Below are 23,189 nucleotides of genomic sequence, written 5' to 3' on the forward strand. Positions count from 1 at the left end.
CTATCAGCATCAGTCAGACTGACTGCAGATCCAGCACAGCCACACAAAGCGGTGCCCAGCGGTGAGGCCAACAGCATGGCATCACCGACACACCAAAGTCCAACATTTCGGAAAATACAAAAAACAAATGTATTCAGCTCTGCTACGAGCTGCGTCATTGTTTGCCTCGACGCTGCCATTTGCTTTTCAGCAGAAAGTTTCAAAACAGATGCAGCATAATTGTGAGACTGTATGTTGGGGAGCCGAGCTCAACCATGTAAATCCACACAGACTGTTATTTCACGTGACATTGAATGATTGTGTACACAAACTCCCTGTGGAAGAAGTCAAATACATTTGACAGCTTCAGTTTGATAACAGGAAGAGTGAGAGAGATGCACAGATTTTGATCAAACTAAATTCTCTGTAGCGGTGATTGCGTGCTTTTGTGTTGGTTCCCGCTCTTTAGCAGACCTTATTGGTCTATAGAGAAATCACAGAGAGCATGTTTTAAAGACACGAGGAAGCACTTCCCACCACGCATACTGTACAACTCCAGCAACATTCGACCATCAACATTGGAAGCACTGATGCACGTGCTCGGACATTTACACACAGAATTGACTTTATCAGACCTAGACTCTTTGTTTGACAGAGTGAGTGAGCTGGCACAAACAACCTATCTTCACCAACACACTAGTGAGTCCTGCGATGCTGTGATTCACTCAAACGGTTTGCTCCCTAGAAGCCTGTATGCTTTCGGCAGACTGAGAACATTTCTACATACATCCTTATATAAGTCGGATGTACTATTGCATCACATTTCCTTTTGAAAAGATTGCACTGAACGTTCAAAGGTCTTCCTCTTTCCTTCTCACTACTCCTCCAACGACAGAGCTGCAGACTGGGATTATTCGGCGTCGTATCAGAGAGTCTTTATTCTGACATTTGTCATCTGGTGCCTAATTAACAGCAATAAAATGGTACGGGTGGTGCATTCCTCTGGTTTACGACAGCAGCACTGCATGCTGATTACCTTTGCATGTCTCCGTAAAATATTCTGCCAAAATTATATACTGGCGTTTGCATATTGGACATTGATTGGGGAGGGCTTTCAAAGCACCATTCTAGAGGTGAATTAAATACTGGACTAACTGATTGTTTATTGTTTATTGATTACCTTGCGGTCACGGAATCCGGAGCGCGGCTTCTTTTTTTTCCCCTCGCCGCCTTCACTTCCTTCTTCGTCTCCACTGCTGGCCTCCACCGATTTCTCCGGCTCTGTCTCAGAGGTGGCATCCCTCACAAAATCAGCCCCCTCCCCGGCTGGTTGCTCAGAGTGTCGGACAGAGGACGCGGCCTCCGCATATGCTCTAGTTTAAAAAAAACAAACAAACATGTGAGAGACATTTCTATGTCATTTACAAAGAAGGTTAAGTATTGCAATTCCTCTGTTGTGTTTTGCTCTGGTACTAAGTAGAATCCAGGAAGTGTGTAGTGACTATGTTTCACAGCTAAGTATGTAATATATCTATACTTAACAGTTAAAACAGAGAGCGGGAACGATGAGTAAGCTTTCTGCGCTGTGTTTTGCTTGCAGAGGGGTCTACCGAGGCAAACTCCCACTTGACCATTTTTCTGACTAAATTGAATATTGGAATAATAATAATAATAATAATAATAATGAATAGCTGAGTCTGTCAGGGGTAGGCTGAATAATTCAGTTTAACGAGACACAAGGAGAATGAAGCCCGGGGTGAAGGCCTGGAACAGTCTCTTCCCATCAGACACGAACGCCCTGAGGCGCCATCCATCACTCTGCCTCCTGCAGCACAGGCATTCTGTCCCCGTAGAGCTCTCGCGTCAACACCCTTTCCACTGTTTTGCCTTAACTAAACACCAGCCTCCTTTGTAATGGATATCCATAAAAATAAAAACAAGAATGCAGGTAAGCAGCTTTATGGGCTGGTTTCCCTCACAGTTGTGTAATGCGGGGGAATCCAATTTGGCATGTGCTCAAAAGTCAAACTGCCGTCAAATACTGCAAACAAATGCCAGTTATACGACATTGTTGCAAGCAACACCGCCATGATCATTTTCTCAATACGCAGGTGTATTACTGAGCCTAGACTTACCTTTGCCAGAGCAGCCCAGCAGTAGCAGACACGCCGGTTACCCCAGCCAGGGCTGCCAGCATCAGCCTCCTCCGCTCAGAGCCTCGCACTGCCCCGCTGTGGTAGCGCCGGGACAACTGCACTAGCCCCAGAGAAACGGCGGACAACGCCCGCAAGCGGAACATTCTGCAGAGAAAAGAACAGAAAAAAAGTGATAATAATAGATGGAAAAGATCTGCATCCGTTATTGCAAACATTAACAAATAGGTGGATGAAGCTGTTTCAAACCACACAACTGAATATCACATAGAAGCGCTGACACCGCCTTTCCGTCCTTCTGCAGTCATAAGGCACTGAAGTCTTCGGTAAGGATTTGGAGAATTTGACTTAAAAACTAATTAACACTCATCTCAAGAGGCGAAGCTTAGAACAATAACAGGGCACTCATGGGATCCGTGTTCACACAGCGCAGCAGGCTCAACTGTACCTTCAAAAGTCAATGCATTAATGTCCTGGAATCCTCACACGCAGCTAAGCTCCAGAACTCCATTTTCAACTTGGACCGTTGCTTCATTCAGCTATGTGATGGAAAGATGATTAGCAATTAAGCAGAGGGGCCACTGGTGTGTATCTGTAGCTCCCCTGTGTGTACCAAGGATGGGACAGATGACTTCATTCCACTGAGGCTTGCAGCTGCTACGTGTCGATATCCTATCAACTACTGAGACATCGATTGTCAAACGGACTCAGTGGAAAGACCGAAGAAGGCATGGCATATGCTAATGCCCATTATTATTGGGACCGAGGGGAACAGCAATCCATGAGGCTGGAGACAGACGCTTAACGACTGGTGCCAAACATATTATTGACATCAGTGAGACGAAAAACCTATTCAGTGAAACAGAACCACTTTGATGAAAGTCAATGGCACAGAAAAATCTGTAAAGCACAGGTTCTGAACATGCATATTTGTTGGGGCTACACTTTCAATTTTGGATGATCTCGAGCTCTGGCTCCCGTGTGGTTTGAATGCACTCATTGTAAAGTCTCTTTGGACAAAAGCCTCCACCAAATGAGCGTGTCATAATGTAATGAAGTGCCAAAAACCATGAACAATTAGCCATATCCGTCAATAACAAAGTGAAATGATGAATTGAGACAATTATTTCTGAATCATTTCTCAAATGTCGACTTGGGAGAATTCATTGATGCCCATATTAGATCTGGTCCAAATCCATTTAGAGGTTTTATGTTCAACTGGAACAGTTTTTCATCTCCGCCACGGATGTGGACACACACACATATGTCAGACAAGCCTAAATACACAAGAGGAAAAGGGACAAAACAACAGAGTTATTTTTCATGGTCTGTTTGACTCCAAGCTGCCAGCTGAGGACCGACCATTTAGGCTCGTACAATTCATGTCTTCCTGGGTCTTTGAAATATGTCAACTGAGCTCAAAGTTAAAGTTACCTATGATCTGTGAAATCCCCAGCTGGGGGCTTGGCGCTTGTAAAGAAAAAAAATAGATTTTTACAGCTGAGACACACCAATGCTCTGTTTGTTTCTCATTGGCCTGGCAGAACTTTTTGAAGAAGGGGACTCTGGGAATGTGAGCTGTTCTACAGCTACAACTCCTGTATCTCACAGAGCACTGAAGGGGACTGTGGTAATACAATATGGCAACGACATACTACCTTTGGTGGAGAAATCTCTTTTGAAGACCGTACATTCAAAAACTTACACAACTTGCAAATACAGGAACAGTACATTATTGCACATTATGCATTTTGTAACAGCTGGACAGAAAAAATATAAATTACAGGTCACTGATGGACATCATTTAGTAATTTTTGGTATGTTTGGTAAAAGCTTTCTGAAGCTGTGTTTACACACATTCACCTCTGCTGTTGGATATACTAACGTTACAACCAAACTCAACCAAGCGCTAGCTGAGCTAGTGGCCTTAAGAACAGCATCCAAATATCATCAAGTCACTGGCATCCGCCATTTCTTGCCTTTGTTCTACATCCATAAAGCAAGGTACAACGTTAGAAGTATAAGAGTTTGCCATATTTATAACATAATCCAACAGTTTATATAATGACTTGTAGTTGTCAGGGTCTCTTGGGAGATCGATTGCTTTAGTCATTCTTATCAAGATAAATTATTGTCCAAAAGTGATCACTGAACACTTTAAATATTACCTCCAACATCAAACCCCTGGCAAAGTATTTATTATTGTATTCTATTTCACCGGGCAAGTTATTAAAAACAAATTCTTATTTATAATGGATGCCTGGCTATAGTTTACATTCAATGTTGCCTAGCTGTTACAATAAAGCCGGTCTCACAGCTCAATCCAGAATCACATTCAGCCCTTTCAATCTAGTACGCTGGGACCTGGCAAACCAACCAATATCGCTGTTGGTCATCAACATTGTCTACCTCCTGACATTTATGTGTCGAGAGGTCCACAAGAGAAACATAAGTGTTAATGTTGTGTGAACACTTCTCTCTACTTGGACGATTGCATGCTATAAAAACAAAAAGGGACAGAGAAATGATGCGGGCAGTGTCACCTCAACAGCCCGCGGCTCTAAAGAGGATGTCCTATGCCCTCATTTGAAACTAGTGATCCATTCCTTCTCCAAGACGCTACACTTTGCAGTTCCCCTGTTGCTTGGGGATGTTTTCTGCCTCAGAGTGGTAAATAAATAGAGAAAGAGGGGATTACTGTCAGGAGTACAAGGCGCACAGAGAAAGAGAAGCAGGTCTACCTTCTACCCTTCTAATGTGGACACTTTTAAATTGCTTAGATTAGAAGTTGACAAAAGTACCTTTTAAAAATGTGAGCAGCCCTCATTTCCCCACTGTTTTGAAATTATTACCGGAAATGTACCAAGTAGCTACACTTGACATACAGAAAACAGGTAATAACACTCATTTTGACAGGAGGGTGTTTCACAAGATAGGTTCGCCACTTCTCACTGCCCAACTGTGATATCAAGTGTGAAGACTGTGTGCACCGCAGGTGAATTGGTCAGAGAGGTTACAAACCATTTAGCAAAGGTGTCACAAATTGACAATCCAAGATGATTATTGTGTAATGGCCTGAACAGACCTGGCAACTCAGTTCGGTCAATTGCTCCTGTTGACACCAACATTTACCACAGCACACAGCTGTCAACGGCTAACCGCTAAATAGATAGATATATCATTAACGTGGCAAATACATAAGGGTCAAAAACATGATGTCTATGGCGTCAACATGTCAGAGCGGAAACCCGAAGCCCCAAAAGTTGTTCCCATGATTGACAAGGAGACCCCAATGTTTTGTTTTTAGCCGTAAGTTCACCACGTAGCCTTCAGCTTGCAGTAATATAACGTTGGCGTTTAACTGTCTGCTAACCAGCAATAACGTTAGCTACATGCTTTCAACGCCAGTCCTAATTGTGTATCACAAGTTAATGATAATGTGTCAGTGCTTAGCTATCGAGTCCAGCTAGTCTAGATAGTTGTTCCGTAGGGCAGCTAACGCTAGCTAGCACGCTAACAGTTACCATTAGCATAATGTCCACTGTTAGCTCAGGGAGACGCTATTTCCTCCGTTACACACAACTTGGCGTAGAAGCGGCACGGTTACTCACGTTAGTGATAACGCAAAACGCCAGTCAGTCCCAAATGATAAAATGTCTTTTGCGTTTCGTCTTCCCCTTCTTGTGTCCGCAGAGATGGAGCGCAGCGTAAACAGCAGTTCCGTGTTAACCAACAACCGTGCAGATAGAGGGGTGGGGCAACACACACACCCCGCCCCATGCAGCTGAGACGGGCTCCGTCCCACCACTGCTTGGGGTGCATGCGATTACTGTGTGACTAGCCCAAAATCAAATGTCTATAACGCATTTTATGAATTAGTTACAATTACATGCTCCTATTCAGCACAGTCTCTCACCACAGCTGAATACTTAATATGTCTCACATTTTGGTCATCAGCAAAAGGCAAACCAGCTACCGATATGAATAAAATTGTTCTCTAAAAGCACATTGAGCTATATAAATCCAATCTGTTATTATTGACTAATTGGCATGCCATTGTACTGTATGGTATTTTCTTTGATATTACATTTTTTTAAATAAATGAAATAGGAGAACTATAATGAAACTATTATAGAATATTTAGCATTTGTTTTGAATGAATAAACGCAGCTTTGGCAGTTCTATTTCTGATTAAAAAAGAATATTTATTTCAATAACATAACTAAATTGAACTGGGAGAAAGGGGGTCTTTGCTGTCAGTCATGCATGCCTTGAAAGAGCTCCAGTGTAAAAATGCATCAAAATGAAATGACTTGCCTCTTAGCTGTGTGCCACTAATTATTCCCTTGAATACATATTTGCTGGTCTGAATGCATAATGTGAAAGGAAAAGCTGGGGAGCTGCTGAGTTGACTTGGGTTGTGTCACAGACGACTGCAAGTTGCAGTGACTTGTCACATCCAATGTAAGTACAGGTCAAATTTCAGCTTAATGTAACCATATTAATGTTGATGAGGTTATGAATAAAGTAAAGATATAATACAATGCTTTTCAGCAGTGACTGCACATTTCTTGAGTTTTAAAAGCAGGAGGAGGCACATTGGAAACCGCCAGGCACCTTCTTTGCTCCGGGTGTCTGGGACTCCTCATTTAGCATGCTGTTTATAACACCAGAATTCTGTTAACGTCATCCCACTTTGGTAGATTAACTTCTCTAAAACTATAGAATGTTTATACACATGAAATAAAAAATTAGAATATGATTTTTTTTTTGCATTTAGGCGTAACATGTGCTGATGAATGGGATTAGAATCTAAGGATTCCGTCTATATATTGCTCAATCGATACACCTGTCACAATAACAAATGGGCCTGTGGTCAAAAAGGTCAGGATGCATCTGCAGTTTTCTGTTTGCTATTCTTATAGCTGCTTCATATGTTACTGTTTTCAGTAAAGTGTCAGTGAAGTTTAGTTTAGGCAATCATTGATCTTGATAGAACAGCACAAATATATAAAATACATAAATCACAACTAATATCTCTGCTTACCTTGTTACAAATGATTGTCTTTACTAATCTCTTTGTCTTTTTCTACCATCTTCTATTAAAGACATTTTAATATCTCTCTCTCTCTCTCTCTCTCTCTCTCTCGCTCTCTCTCTCCTTTTTTCATAAGGGAGGCTACTTAACTGTGCCTGGATCCCTCCAGTGCAGGGTTCGTTAATGCAAGCAATTTATCAAAAGGGCCACACAATATGTTACTATTGAAATTTCATATTGAATTTGAATAGCTTAACATCAGTAAATAACCTCAGCACGGTCTAGGTGTCCATAATGGCAGTGCATATCTAGTTCAAAGCCATTAATCTCCTTCATAATCGCTATGTCAGTCTTTTATTTTTCTCATATGCGCAACACAATGCAGATCAGTTCTTTAAATTGTCCTGAAGACAGAGCGGTTTGGATATTGGAACTAATCAGCACCTCAAAGGCCATCACTCTGGCCCACACACGTACTCTGATAATCAGTCTGAACAAGTTGGAAAATAATAGCTGCTAAAGTATTCATGACCAGTGTTTTGAAATCTGTCACCAAGGCCAGGGTGTCGTTTCATGGTGTAGGGTTCAGTGTCCTGGCCTATTAGAAGTTATGCATCAACTAACTGAGTCGTGTAAACCATAAATGAGATCACCGCTTTCTCATACTAATGTTTCCACTCGGTGCTTCCCATTTGTCTGACTTTATTTGGGGTTGAAGGTTATGCATATAAGGTAACTGCTTACCCTGCAGTCTTCATTGTTGCATTGCAATGGTAATCCTAACAATAGCATTACATGCCGATTACATCCATCCTGCTATTGTGCTAAAGGTGGCACAGGTGATAAGACAGGCATGCGGAAGAGCCTCTTCTACTCAACTGTTTTAGTACATAATGACAGTGTTGCTACAGCGACTTGTGTTTAGTCGAAGAGGGTGTCTCACTCTTGAGTGCTACATTAACAACACACTTGTTAATCCATATGGGAGTGTTAGCTTCTGTGTTTCTGTGCACCCAATATCTTTCCGCAGCTGAGCTGCTTTGTAGAATGAAAACTACGGTGAAACTTGATCCACAAGCTGTACCACTGTAAAATGGTGAAAGATGGCTCGAGTTAAGACTTGCAGACAAAAGCAGGCTCAAGTTTCAGTCGTCGTATTGCTGTGTGGTGTCTGTGAGCCGTCATATGCGTAAGAGTAAGCAAGAAAAAAGAAAGGCAGCATAGACTGCCTGATTAGGCCTGTGTTTACAAGACGTAGTATATGATTGATGGTGTGATGAAATAGTTACACACCCACGCATGCTTGCTTTGGGCATTGCCTTGTTCATAGACCCATGGGAGGGGCTATTTTATGCTGCTAGGAGACATTTCAGGCATGCATGCACAGACATGCATGCACACACACACACACGCATGTGTACACAGGCATGCATGCACACCTCTTTTTGTGCTCAATTCATTGATTTCTGAGATGTGGGTGCAGTTCTGTTTTTACAGTCTGTAGACAACTGTGTAAAAGGATTAGTGTCAGCAAAGATTACATTTGGAATGACATGAATGTAGATTCATGTAAATTTGCCATGCTCATATTGTATGATTGCATAATTCAGAACATTAATGCATTTGAACTGGAATTCATGAGAAACAATTTGAATTTAAAATCAGTGTCTGTCCAAAATGAACTGGACTATAATTGTGAATTCTTCTTGTTTTTTTTAATAGTAGTTGAATTTTGGCGCCACCAGCGTTTAATCTTATTGTTGTGTATCTGCACTGTTACTGTCTATCTTTATGCTGGAAAATTGCTGATTTCATTTTTATATTTTATAGAACAATAGTTGTAAAGTTCATGCTGTTTATTGCAAGGGTTTTATAATTGTTTAAAAGTTTCTCTATTGACTAAATAATTTAAGACATTTAGTTAATGATGTCAGAGTCAGGTAGCGTTAAGGAGACTGAGGAACTTCAAGATTTGCAGAGTGAGCTCCTCTCACAGATGTGTCTGAGAGACCCTCTCTGAAAGATAATCTTCACAAAATTGATGACCAACCTGAAGGTCCTCGACGCTCTGAACGTGCACGGAACCCTACAGAGAAAATGCTTGCATTGCAAGGTGAAGAAGCCAAGAGAAGGGAAAAAAGGCTGCTTTTAATGTATGAGAAATGGAAGCTTAATGTACGGCAAGAGATCACGCTCAACGCTGACTGCATTAACAACGAAAGGAACAAGGACACAAGGAATGAGCCTGTAACCACAGTCCCTCTTTCACATGCTGCAACACCCTCTCATATAGACATTTCCTCTTTTGCTCAGGTCTTGCAAGACAGCATAGCCTTAAATAGGCTCCCTCTTCCAGAGCCATCCATCTTCAGTGGTGATGCAATGCAATTCATTGAATGGAAAGCAGCATTTACCTCACTCATCGACCAAAGGGCGATTGCTCCAGCTGAAAAACTCTACTATCTGAAGAAATACGTTGGTGGTCCCGCACGTCAGGTGCTAGATGGCACTTTCTTCCGAAACGATGATGAGGCCAATCAGGATGCCTGGAACAAGCTAAATCGTCACTTTGGCCAGCCATTCACCATTCAGAGAGCATTCAGAGAGAAGCTCACCAATTGGCCAAGGATTAAAGCTAAGGATGCTCAAGGACTCAGAAGCTTCTCAGATTTTCTGAGTGCCTGTCAAGATGCCATGCCTCATGTCAAGGGTCTCGACATATTAAATGACTGTGAGGAAAACCAGAAGCTCAACCGTAAACTACCAGACTGGGCAGCTTCAAGCTGGAACCGACAAGTCACACATAGCCTAAACGGGAAACAAGAATTTCCAAGTTTCAAGGACTTTGCCATCTTTGTGTCAACTGAAGCTGAGATTGCCTGCAATCCAATAACATCTTTCCATGCTCTTCATACATCAGACTCTAACACTGAAAAGAAAAATCTCCTAGACACAAAGAGAGACAGGGCCAGTGTTCTCACCACTCACACAGCTACAGACAACGCAAACCAAAGGTCGGATCAGAGACAGGTTAAACCCTGTATTCTCTGTCAAGACACCAGCTACATACATCATGTCCCAAGTTCATGGAAATGTTGTTGGTAGATCGACGGAACTATGTAAGGGAGAATAAACTTTGCTATGGGTGCCTAAAATCTGGCCACAGTGCAAAAGACTGTCGTCACTTCTGTGTCAACTGTAAAGGAAAGCATGCATCATACAGTCCTCTATGACTACAGCTATGGAAAAGAAAGGTCTTCAACAGAAACAAGGACAAATCAAGGTGTCACTGCAACGTCCCCCAGTGTAGCAGGTGAAAGCTCATCCTACACATCAATGGTAATGCCTGTGTGGGTGTCATCTAAACACAACCCTACAGTTCAGAAGCTTGTCTACGCTCTACTTGACACTCAAAGCGATACCACATTCATCGATCAAGAAGTGAGTGACAGTTTAGTGGCTGACAAGTATCCAGTGAAGTTGAAGTTGACCACCATGACTGGAAAGAATACAGTTCTCCCAAGTGAGTGTGTTTCTGACCTTTGTGTACGAGGATACAGTTCATCCATTCATGTTGATCTTCCAGTTGCCTACACAAAATACTGCATACCTATAAACCGTGCTCAGAGAAATAGCTGACAAAATCCAACCACTAAAGGACTGTGAAGTAGGACTTCTGATGGGCTACAACTGTTCCAGACACCAAGCCAAATCATTCTAGGAGGAGATGAGGAACCCTATGCTGTACGGACGGATTTAGGATGGTCTATTGTGGGGCGCTCCTCACAAAGCCATGATTCACTGAACACAAGTGGCCTGTGTCACAGAATCACAGTTAAAGAGCTACCTCTGGCAACACATGCAGATGCTATTAGAATTCTAGAATCCAAATTCAAGGATGGCATTGAAGACTGTAAAACAGTGTCACAAGATGACATCATCTTTCTCAACAAGCTAGATGAGAGCATACAGAAAAATACACATGGCCACGACAAAATGCCTCTGCCTTTCAAAAGCAGACCCAGCTTAAAAAAAAAAAGAAAAGTACGAAATTGACGGTACAGACTAAAAAGAAAAGTGTTATAAAATATATTCCTCTTCAATAAGAGTTTCCTAATTAACGGTTAAGCACCTAGCTGGAACGGGAACAAGGTATTGTGCGTTTATTGTGTTCATTGTGCGTTTGATGTATTACTGTTTCAACTGGATGCTAATGTTAGCTTAACAGATATAGCTAAATGACTAAGCTGTAATTTTAAGCTAATGCTAGATTTCGGTTTTAACATCTGCTTTTGAGAAGTATATATGAGAGGAAATGTTTGATTAATGCTCCCATGTATATTTAAATGTAATTTACTCCATGTTTAAACTCGTAACAGCTCATTTATGTTTTATCTGTAGCTCTTACAGTGTTTTCTGGAGATTGGTCATAACGAGAAAAGTAAATTTGTGTTCATAAAAATAAGGTTGACGATGATGATTAAAGGCCTCTGGAAACATCAGTACGCTTCATCATTGTCCGGCTGGGGTCCACTACAATAGTCATGCAGTTAGTACTGTATTTAGACTGATTGTTTGTGTCATTACTTTTATATCAAAGTGTTTTTCATAACTTTTTTGCCCATGAAAAGTAGTAAGATGAGAATTGAACAGAATCCAACTGCTGCAATCATTTAGCATATTATGTAGCTCGCATCGGGATCCAACAAACTCTGATATTGAGTTCTGATATAAGTAATTACCCTTTGCATAGCTTCTTTTTGTGAGCTGATTACACTGATTTAACGTTGTAAATCATGCAAAACCTCCCATATCTTAAATGACTTGATGGGATCTTTTCACCTGACTGCAGCTTCTCTTGTTTGCAGTGCTGGCATACCACATGCACAGGCACACTGTCATAGTACAGCTACAGCAGTATACAGTAAAAGTTTATGTAAACCAGTGCCTGGTAGTATTTGGCACCACACAAAGATTCGCTTTGAGAATCGATGCAGCCTCGGGGCTGTGTCCATGGCTTGTGAATTTGCATTTAAATTGCATCGCCCACACAGCTCGATGCACTGCACCTGAAGTAGTATAGAAGGAACTGGGATGAGTTCTGGAGCAGTGACATATTTCTACTGTGTTTCACAAACAAGCAGAAGACAATCACAAACAACAACAAAACAACCACATTTATTTTTTTTAATCTTATTTCTTATTTGGCCATTTCTTAGTCTCTAAAGCTTGAGCCATGATATGAAGGCATGTTATCGTATGAATCATACAGTAAAAGTTACAAAATGTGTTTGCTCTTGTATATCAACAATTCAAGAGTTACTGTTGGATATGCTATCTGGCGTCTCCCTTGACCAATACAGGTGTGGCAGGCGGTACGATACGACAGGCTGGGTCAAAGATTAAGGAGAACTACATTCCACTTAGGGGAGTCTCCTTAACATTCATTGACCCAACGGACCCATTAACACTTATATTACCTACATTTGCAGTGCTTGACTGATTCTGGAGAAAACAAAACGCATCATACTTACTGCTCAACCTCATGTTCTGCCATGTTGGGACAGACGCACCAAAGAATGCTTGTACATCAGGCAGTAGCCCGTGCTTTTTAAAAGTCACTGAAGATCATCGCAATTAGATGTGATCCTGTATGCTGCTCTTTTGGGACATATACACAAGAGTGACTGAAGGACGAGCTAATATTAGACATGGCTATAGAGGAATAGGTGGTGGGGCCAGTGACAGCAATGTCTGCCAAGATGTCGCCTAACATATTTAGGAGTTATATTGCCTGTGTCTTTCAAGATAGTTGTAAACCATTTAAGTGGAAGTCAGCTCTGTAAGTGCCAAGTTTTGTTGTGGATGCGGTTGAGCAAGTGGGTATGCACCTGATCACTTTTTTTTAAATAGACAGATATTGCTCGGGAGTTTGTAAGTTTGTATGCTTTTTGTAGCAATCCCTGTAATAATTCAGTAGGGATTAAAAAAAAAGTAAACTCAATACTGAGTTTGCAGTGGTGTGTTTTAATCTCCTGTATTTATTGTACTACTGAGTGACAGCTGTGCCTGTGGTACCCAATACTGAGGGAAGGCCTGTTTTTTTTTTTCTCCAGCTGTTTCATATAACAATACCATCACATAACTGTTGGGTTCACCTCATGCATCTTGCAGTATTCTCCCACTGGCATACTGTTAATAGAGATTGTAGATACGGTGTTGAAACAGGAAGCCCTGATTTCATTTTTCTTTCACTTTGTATTTAATATTATATTTAGTGACCTGAAATGTGGTGAAAATACACGTCTACTCATTGTACTTTCAAATACACCACTTTAGGCCATTGCCACATTAGTGCACACTTGTGATTAATGTACGATCTTGTATGACAATCACACTTTCGTGACCTGCAATACAGACGCTGAGTTATGAGTGTGTTTTTTTGTGTGTGTCGGTGCGACAAAATGACATGCAGTCTGTGTGCATGCTTGTTTGGACTTAGCCGGCACGAAAGTGGTGTGTCTTTGCATACTGGTGCAACACTGGGCATGTGTACGAAGCCGTAGTCCAGCCCCGCAAACCCGCCCACCACCCTCCCTCTTCCCTTCGGTGCGTCTCGGTCCGCCCGCAGCAGTCTCCTTCCCCGGCGAGGTTTTCACTACAGAGATGGCTGCGAAAGTGTGCAGATCGGTGCTCCTGTTGTCCCGGAGCAGCGGAGCGGGGGCCGGCAGCCTCCCCGCACTTGTTGTCTCTTCACAGCGACACCATCAGCACATAAGACCGGTAAGTCCCAGGACGTCTGTGCGGACGGGGGAGGGGGGCGGGGGGGGAGAGAGAGCGAGGTGTAGGACCGGGGCAGGCGGGCTGGACCGGAGAGAGAACGCGGCGGTGGTGGTGTTGGCGGCGGCGGCTGGGCTGGCTAAGGAAGTAAAGCTAACTAGCCTCAAGATTTTCTGTTCATGTCTTTTCTTCCGATTGCGCTTCACGGAGAGGTGAGGCACTAGATGAGTCATGATACGTATCATGACCCGGTGTGGTTGTTCTAATCCACGGTGGGACCTATAGAGCTTTCACAGAGGCAATGCAGGTTTTTTTTTTGAAGCCCATCAACACCCCACTGGCGCTGCCCCGCCGTTTACTGTAACTAGCCTTCAGACACTCTGCCCCGCGTTCACACAACGCCTCATATCTCTCGTGTCCTTCAACTTTGCAGGCATATATATATAGATATATATTTTCTCTCTCCACCCAGTGCTGTTCTGGTTGTTGTGTGTGGATTTGAATGCGATCCCATTTAAGATGTGGGATTGTTTCTGCAGTAGATGTTGGGATCGGCCTGATTGACGACGGAAAGGGGATGGGTGTCTTATTTTTAGTGTGCTTGTTGCCATAAGGGTGTTTGACGTGAAGCAGCAGAGGGCTGCAGCTTCGGGAAGGTCTGGTTGGATGACAGCCCATGACCGATGGTTCCCCCCTCATCTCTCTGCTTCTACATGGTGTGTGAGCTGCAGCGTTTTGTGTGTGTGTGTGTGTGTGTGTGTGTGTGTGTGTGTGTGGTGCAGCAGCAGAAACTCAAGATAATGAAGGTCTGTCTATAGCTACAGAGGAAAACTACAGTTGTGCCGAGCGAGGGGGGCTGATAGAGATACTCACCGTATGTTCATGCACTCAAACACATATGAGACTTTGCAGAAACATTGAAAGCCCACACTTGGATGATGTCAGACTCTCCAGCCAGCCTGCTGTTTCTCCCCTCCCTGTGGGTGTTTCCCCATTTTGCTGGGAGATCCTGGGTTTTCCTGCAGACCCATGCAAGTCCTCCAGGCCACTGTAGCAAAGCACGAAACCTTTAAAAAAAAAAAAAGCTCACAATTACCAGAGCATGAATGTGTTTGCACATCTTGTTCCTGCCCCTGTGACCCACTGCCTCAAAGTCTGAGCCTTTACGGCAGCTGCCTGAGGAGGGAGGTGAGGCACAGGATGGACTTGAATACGCAAGAATGAGGAAGTCGTGGCAGCACATGGCAGGACGTCTCCTTCGCTGTCAAATGCCGCTGTGAGTTTTCTTTTACCTCCGTTTTTTTTCTCCCTCCTTTTTTCTTACTCTCTATTTGTGTTGAGATCACCTTTCACTCGTTCTGGTGTTTTTGCTCTCTTGCTCCCTCCTCCTTTACACAAACACTCACACACTTCACAGGCCATGTGAAATGAAATGAGGCTCCCCATCCTGTGATCCAGGCCAGCCTGGAGGTTAAGTAGCTGTCAGAATAGACTCACTTGGTCCACATCTCCACACTGTCCCCTGGTGCTGTCGGCCACTGTGAACTATTACAATCGAACACATTTACCCCCCGTGGAGAGGTAATAATCTCCCCTCTTCTACAATGCGTGGGGCCTATTTAAACCGTAAATGATTAAACAGGGTGAGTTGCAGCTCACTGTGTCTCAGCAGACTTGGCCCTAATACATTTTCATTTTATTTCAGCCTGCACAGGTTGTAGTTTCGTTTGCCTGTCATATTGTGTCTTTGTCCATCGACGCGTTTGCTGCTGCAGCTCCTAACGTGGGCCCGTCACTGTGTGACAGCCCAGCTTCTGTATTCACCGTCCTCCAACGCAGAGGGGGGGAACTCTCTGTTTTCTAGACTTGTGTCTATAAAGCTGCAGTGGGACACGTGCTTATGAGTTTCCATTAAGCGTGTAGTGTCTGTTAGCGGGACATGTAAGACACAAATATGCTGTCTAGAGCTTCATTTCGGAGCAGCGAGCAGACTTAACGGCTCCGACTGCCGCTTCAATAACGGTGCTGCAGCAGAGATGGGTCAACTCTCCAGGGATGCGAAGCAGTCCGTGGGCTTCGAGGCTCACATTTAACCTGCACCAGATTACTATTGAGTCAGCTGTCGCATAAAATGCTGCTGTCTTGAAGTGCGGCAGGCGAGTTGAGTCATTGCGAATCAACAGTGCTTGTAAAAAGGCTATACATCAAAGGTTGAAGTTTTCTACAAGATAAGCCAGCTCAGTTAATATTTCCATATGTTGTGTCTAAAATATAGGTTGAGCTAAAAGTAAAAGTGCAATCAATTCATCAAGCTATTTCTTTCTTTTTAAGGCGACTTGTTCATTAAAGCTGAGCAGTCGGTGGCCGTTGTGTTAGAGGCCAGGGGGTCGAGGCCCGCTGCTGGCTTTTAATCCAATCAGTGTTGGAGTAAACTAATTTATCCCTGCTGCCTTCACAGGCTCAGTACTGAAATGATCCGGATTAGTGTGATAAGAGACTGACTGTCGGCATGTGCCTGATGTCTGTTCGAACTGTGATAAGATGGCTGAATGATTGATAAACCTGTCCACACAGGCCGTTTCATGAATGTGTAATGCATATCGAATGGAGGACTGAACGTTTGGACATGAAAGGATGAATGAAATGTAACGTTAGCTGTCGTTTACTTGGTCAAGGCTAAGTCATTATTTCATTGTTCGCTTTCGGGCCTGATGATTGACAGGTGTATGACCCTCTGTGTGGGAAAACAAGTGATGGCATTTGAAGCTCTAAAGCTGGATTGGCTGTTTCATGATAATCAAGGTTTAAGATGATCGCGTATCTTATCATTTCATGTCTGGTACCTTAATGGAAAGGAACCTTTATAAGCCCACTGTTCCATCTTTTCATTGATGTTGGATTACTTTCTGTACTCGGAGGAATTTTTAATGGGCATGAAGTGCAACTTAGAGGGTTTTTCTGTTGTGGGTGAGAAAATTGATCGTTTTCCTGCGGGGTTTCATGCACTCCTGCGAGGCGAAGTGAGACGATAGAATTTCAGTCCGTCAAAGGTATGACTACGAAAATGATTGATTCGTTACTGGATTTTGCATTCTGGCCATGTGCCATGTTGCTCCTACCGGTCCTTACATGCTAACATTTTCCACATTAGCATACAGCATGAACTGGCTTTGGGTAAAGTGACACCGCTATGACTGTACAGTCTGAATTAACTGCTTTATGAAGTCCTTTTTTTTACTTTACAGTAAAATACGTGAAGAACCAAACCAGTGTGGTCATTTTTAGACTCATGGACAAGGAAAAAAATATGAAATTTGGGTAAGAATCATATATAAAAGACAGAGCTATCAGCATGACTAAATAAGATCAGGAATATAATACTAAACAACAGAAAAGGTTGAATGAGACATCACTGTTTTTCACATTGGTTAAGCTGTGTCTGGCAGATATTCATTCAGAAACATCACAGTGTAACTCTGCTTTTAGCCGGTTTCATGTCTATCCCCACCAACAACTGAGTGGTTCAGTCCACAAGTGACTGCCCTCCTCCTCAGTGTTTGAATTAGTTTTAGATAGTGGGCTGCAGAGCAATGAACAGGAAATAGAGGAGAGACAACCAATCTTGTATCGCCAGCCAGGCATATTGGACCAATGTCCAGATACAGAACGACTGCATTTCCCTTGATGCGTTTGCCCTTCTGGAGGACTTCGGTGGCCGGTAAAATCTGGAATTCGTCACAAGTGTTGACCCCTATACGTTTAGTGTGTTTTTTGTGTGTATGGGCCACGCTTTCCCCTGAAATGAGGCCGTGTTGCTCTAGCTTCAGATCCTTTGTTTTGTTAGTAAAGCTGTGTGTCCTTTACAGTACTGCTGTTTGCTCTCATTTATTTGTGCGTGGGCGGCGGGATGAGGAAAGAAGGTAAGGTCAAAGGTGGACTTGTAGTAAACATGCAGAAATTAATCATTTGATCATCATCACGAGCCTGCTGTGTAACCCACCGTTCTAGTCGTTCCTAATTAAAAGAAAACAGTCGCGAAGTATTATTGCGAGGAAAAATGATTACATGCAAAATATGCAGCGGTGACAGAAAACGTTTCAAAATGAACATTTACTAGAGTTGAAGCAAAACTCTGCTCTTCTAGATAACGGTCCTGGAACGTTAAGCACGGTAACACCACCCCGTCGACATTTTATATTCTGACAATTCATTTGGAAGACGTTTGGAAGTTGTCTGGAACGAGTCCGTCCTTCTGTGTAACTGGCTACTTGGCTTTAATGAAACAGGGTAAGTCACGACATCTCATGTAGTGTCGTGAAAATGCCAACGAATAGTTTGACCATCGTACAGAATGACAAGTGTGTGTTTTGTCATCTTAGTACAGCGGTGAAATGCTGACGGCTTTAGTCTCTGTGTTTCTGACAGAGAACCTGTCAGCTCGAGCACCAGCCAGAGTCATGTCCAGCGTCTGGGTGTTGTGTGGCTGACCTGGCAGGAAACGGAGACTGGTGCGTTTGTTCTGCTGCAGCCTTTTTAAAAAAAAAAACAGTTTTCATCATCTTTCTCACTGTTTCCAATGCAATTAGGTTGCCAGGTCTGAGAGATGGTTGAGCGTTCAGTGTTGACACAAAGTAGTTCTTGGGGAAATAAGTAGTTCAAATTTAAGACAACTTTGTTGTTATTGCATAGTGACGATAATCACATTACAACATCTCACGGCGAAACCGCTTTCTGCTGCAGGTATTTTCACACATGCCCCACGAACAGCTGTGGATTTTGTTGCTCTTTGACTGCATCTTTTCAGCTGATTCGTGGCCATAGGGAGACAAACTGTCTTTGCTGCATTTTTCTGCTCGATCTCCAGACATATGCAAGAGCGTGTCCCGTTTCCCCTGCGCTTTCTTCTTCTGATTTCCTCTGTGCTCTTCGAGTCCATCACATTGCAGCACCTGCTCGGCACGGTAACCTTTCTCACGATCACCAGCTGTTTGCCCTGCGGTCGGAAAGGAACTGTTCTGGAAGGTGAACAGGTTCGGTTATTGTTATGCAGCAACCCTGGCTGCTGCAAACCCGACTCCTTCTTTGTATACACAGTACAGTTATTTATTCTAATGCTTTGACTCCTTGCCAGGCTTTGGGGGCCACATGCGTCTGCAATCTGCTGTTCATTATAGAGATGCTGTAGCACTGTAAATGGACAAGACTATTGTGATGGACAAAGTCCTCGTTAGTGCTCTGGAAGGGATTTCACCCTTGAAGTGGCAAATGACTGGTGAACTTCTGCCGTTGGCGTATACTAATTAGCTGCTTCCCATGTTTTCTGTGTGGCCCAGCGTGACTCCAGTCAAGTCTGAAAAGGACATTAAACTAGGCCAACGTGTGTAATGTGATGATGGATGGAGGCAACGCTTGGTTACCCCCCCCACCCCCCCCCCCACCCCACCCCTCTCTCTCATCTCTGGGATGTTGCGTCCTCTGCCAGGCAGGGCAGGTGAGTAGTATCCGAAGGCCAGCAGCAGCACAGCCTTTCACGCCATTTGGATGCGAGATCGTGGTTCATTTTTTGTGACAACGACACTAGTCTGTGGCAACGCCGGGTTCCAAACGAGCAGTGTGAATGAGACGGGGCAGATTTTGGCTCGCATGAAGGTCGGCTTGTCCCAGGTGATCTGTCAAAGAATGTGTGACAGTTATGTGAAAGCATTTCCTATTTGAGGTGGTTCTGCTGTCCTTTTTTGTGGGTCAGTGGGCCCAGAGCAGTAGTTAGTCTCCGCCACACTGTGACAAGCACCGCATCTATGAAGTGTTGCCGTACTATAAGTATTGCCTTTCTGCTGACAGAACAGTTTTGTGTAGTGCTGTATGCCATACGGTATTATTTTAGCAGTTTATATACTGTATGTACTACTTGTGTTGTTGTGGGCTTCTATGGACTTGTAGAGCATGTTTTATTCATTTGTTGTAACATTTAGTTTGCATAACACCTTGGTCAAAAAAGAACAGGAGGGGCAGGGAGTCGGTTATATCTGCAGGCCAGAGAACCTTAAAAGAACGATGACCTTGAATTCAAAACAACCATTATGTGAGTATGGACGGTAACATCTTACATGAGAGTAATTGTGTGGTTTTTCTACATTTCTGCAGCTGTACTCCTACCGGCACACCAAAATTCTCTCCTCGTTCATTTCAGCGAGAAAAGGGGACGAGAAGCATTTGCCTCGCTTGCTTTCTTTGCAGAATTCAGTTTGACAGAACTTGGCCCTGCAAAATATCAAGACTCTCCAATACGCAGCTAATTAGCAAGAGAGGGGGTCGACCTCTCCTTCAGGAAGTATTGATTGTTTATACCCTCGTTTATTCAAGTCCATGGTGAATTAATACAAGCGGCAGAGTAGGGCGGATGCTGGCTGAGTGCGGGGACATTGACACGGCGGGTTGTTGTGACAATTAAGCCATTGAAACTTCTCTAAGCCGCAGATATACATTCTCGGGGAAAGCCGATACATTGAGTCAAGATTAGATAGACGTTATGTACTAATGAAAGTAAAAAAACGTAATCTGATGATTGTGTGGTGAGCTTCTCATATCGGCCCCACTATAGAACTTTATTCTATGAACCCATAATCGGCTCCCACTTATCTACATTGCGCTGCTTTATTGAATTGAAAACGGTATGGCACAGTATATGGAATCCCGTAAATTACAATTGTGCTGTTTAGATTAGGGATGCACCAATCCGACTTTTTCTGTCCCGATACCGATAGTGACACCTGGATCAGCTGATGCCGTTACCAGTGTTTAATTATAATAATTATATTATTAATAAGCTATACGCCTCACTGTGTGGAAGTGACTCGGATCATTCTTTGATGTGGGAATATTGCTCTCCAAACAAAATGGAACGAATAAATACATAGATATCCATTTTTTGAATTGTTATTTATTATTAAGATAATACATTGTACACCAGCAACTTGGTAAAAAATATTAAGTGTAAACCTTTTTCATGCAGCAACAAAATGGTCAAAAAATGTAAACAGGATTTAAAACCCTCGTGTATATATAGTATATATATGTAGAATTGAATTAAATAGATCAGCCCCTTTGACACCGATGCTCGATTTGAGTCAGTATCGGCCGATATCAGTATCGGTGCGTCCCTAGTTTAAAGTAGAAGACAATCATATCAGGGCAGTGCAGCAAGAGGAGAATCATGGCGGCAAGAGAAGAGAAACTGGCTCAGCTGTCAACAGCGAGACAGCTCTTAATTGTAATTGGTAACATTACGTATGGATGACTGCTGCTGGAATAATGACTGTGTTGTTGTTGAGAGGAATGTTGGGATTGTGTGATATGAGGATTCCCTCGGCCTCAGTCTCACCTCTTTCCCTGGGCTGCTTCTCATTACAGCTCCACCGCATCTCACCGCCGGCGCAACCGAAAGGAGTGCTGTATACGTCTAACTATAGAGCACAATTCACTTGGAAATTGGAGTTTTACCCTGAAAGACATTTACCCTGTTTTTAAATTAGTAGATGCGCAGGTGAAAGATGCTTGATCAAGAACTGCCAATTTCAGAATATAATGGCCACCGGTTTTTAGAAGAATACATCTAATGAGATCTATCATATATGATGGTGAAGAAGGAGCATTTAGGATCCCTGACAACACATTTGAGTATAATTACTCTGTAAATTATTTGCGCACGCATACAAGTCACCCAGCTGGAGGAATAAGTAATGTATTTCTTCCCCATTAGGTTAAAGTTTAACCAAATAACAGAGGAACCTTGAAAGCCAAATATAGTGCACAAACGACTAAACAGGTCGCTTTCAGACACACACACACACACACACACACACACACACACGCACACACGTGCGCATACAAACAAGCTCGTAAGTAGTCCTTTTGTTCCTGCTGGATCAACGTATTGGGTTAACGGAAAGAGGGCGTGACATTTTCAAGCTTGTTACACCTTTTTAGGCCCGCTGATTGGAGAGCACGGGCCAGCGTCTCCTCTGATGAAGCTAGTGGATCTCTGTGGACGGATGAGGCTGCTCTGCTGGAGGGAAATCTGCATGCATTGCAGACTTCATCTACTTTGTGAGACATACTGGTGTAAGTTTACCAGGGAGATGAGGGCTCTGCTGGTCATGGTTAAACAGGATGTGTGGAGGGCTGTGACATCATCCTTGTGTTGAGGTCATTGTGGCGGGAGACGCGTGTGTTGACTTGAGAGGAAATCTCTCTCCACGGCGGCTTAGTGAGGCCCGCTGCCAAGCCGGCTGCCGTTTGTTGTTTCTTTTTAGCATCGGCTCACTTTGCTATCTTTGGTGGTTGGCAGGCATTCGTTACAGCCGTCATATTAGGGTTTGTGTAAATATGCATATATATACTCCACGCTTTGTGCCAAGAGCAAATCAATGAAGCATGCAGCTTTGTCATGTCTCCTTAAAGGGTAAACGGGTATTTTTGTGGAAATCGCACATTCTCCCCATCAAAGCAAATTCAAAAGATGTACAATGACTAAAAAAAGTTATAGTAGCAGAATCTTGTATTACCTTCTCCACAATTTCTAGAAATGTGGTTTAAAATCACTCTGGATTTTTTTAACCCCCAATGACACGAAGGATTCATTTGTGCACACACTTGAGGATGCACATGCTACACTTCTTTGCTATAGTTTTATGCTATTTTCACACTGGTGGCAAAAACATGCCAAGTAATAGTAGTATTGCACCAGTGAAGGTCGGGAAAATTAGCCTGCTCGCTACTTTTCAATTGTTTTATCAGGAAGGGAACGCATTCAAGGCATAAGGCTTGAACATTATCAGCACTATCAAATGATCCTGATCCCAGGCTAGTGTTCATTACAAAAAACTAAAACTGGTTCATCATGCACCTACGAGGCCACGCTGACCCCCTCCAATTGTTGGCTGGGTGGTCGTGTGAATGGCGGTCAAGCTGTTATGGCTGGTATAGACGATAAAACTAAAGTTACGTATATAACCACGGTTCTATGAATTGAGACTGACCAATATCCAGGCATTAAAATGGCTGTAGGTGGTGCTGTAACTACGGGTTTACGTGCCCTCGATCATGAGAATTCAGCACGCTCATAACAACAGAACTTCTTTTAAACGTGAAATAACTGTGTGTTCCAGTAGGCAAACAGAAATAAGTGGTTGCTTGGCAGCTGCTCAAATGCGACATGTGGTCTGAAAGGTCGTGGCAGG

General features: G+C 43.1%; 2 protein-coding genes across 3 annotated transcripts in view; one reads left to right on the plus strand and one right to left on the minus strand.

Annotated features, from left to right (window-relative positions):
* Window positions 1-5,866, minus strand: part of micu1 (mitochondrial calcium uptake 1) — a 29,032-nt gene extending 23,166 nt beyond the window's left edge. The window contains exons 1-3 of the mRNA XM_079168882.1: window positions 5,744-5,866; window positions 2,115-2,279; window positions 1,160-1,352 (exon numbers count right to left, since the gene is read on the minus strand). Coding sequence (XP_079025008.1) covers window positions 1,160-1,352; window positions 2,115-2,278 — 357 coding nt within the window. The 5' untranslated portion in view covers window position 2,279; window positions 5,744-5,866. The remainder of the gene's footprint in view (window positions 1-1,159; window positions 1,353-2,114; window positions 2,280-5,743) is intronic.
* A 7,954-nt stretch (window positions 5,867-13,820) lies between these two features.
* mcu (mitochondrial calcium uniporter) overlaps window positions 13,821-23,189 on the plus strand; it is a gene marked incomplete at its 5' end in the record, with an annotated part of 50,239 nt that continues 40,870 nt past the window's right edge. The window contains one exon of one of the 2 annotated variants that reach the window (XM_079168974.1): window positions 13,821-13,953. In XM_079168974.1, coding sequence (XP_079025100.1) covers window positions 13,837-13,953 — 117 coding nt within the window. The remainder of the gene's footprint in view (window positions 13,954-23,189) is intronic. The other variant, XM_079168975.1, reaches the window with a different exon arrangement.

Source organism: Pholis gunnellus (assembly GCF_910591455.1).
Source record: "Pholis gunnellus genome assembly, chromosome: 11".
Lineage (NCBI taxonomy): Eukaryota > Metazoa > Chordata > Actinopteri > Perciformes > Pholidae > Pholis > Pholis gunnellus.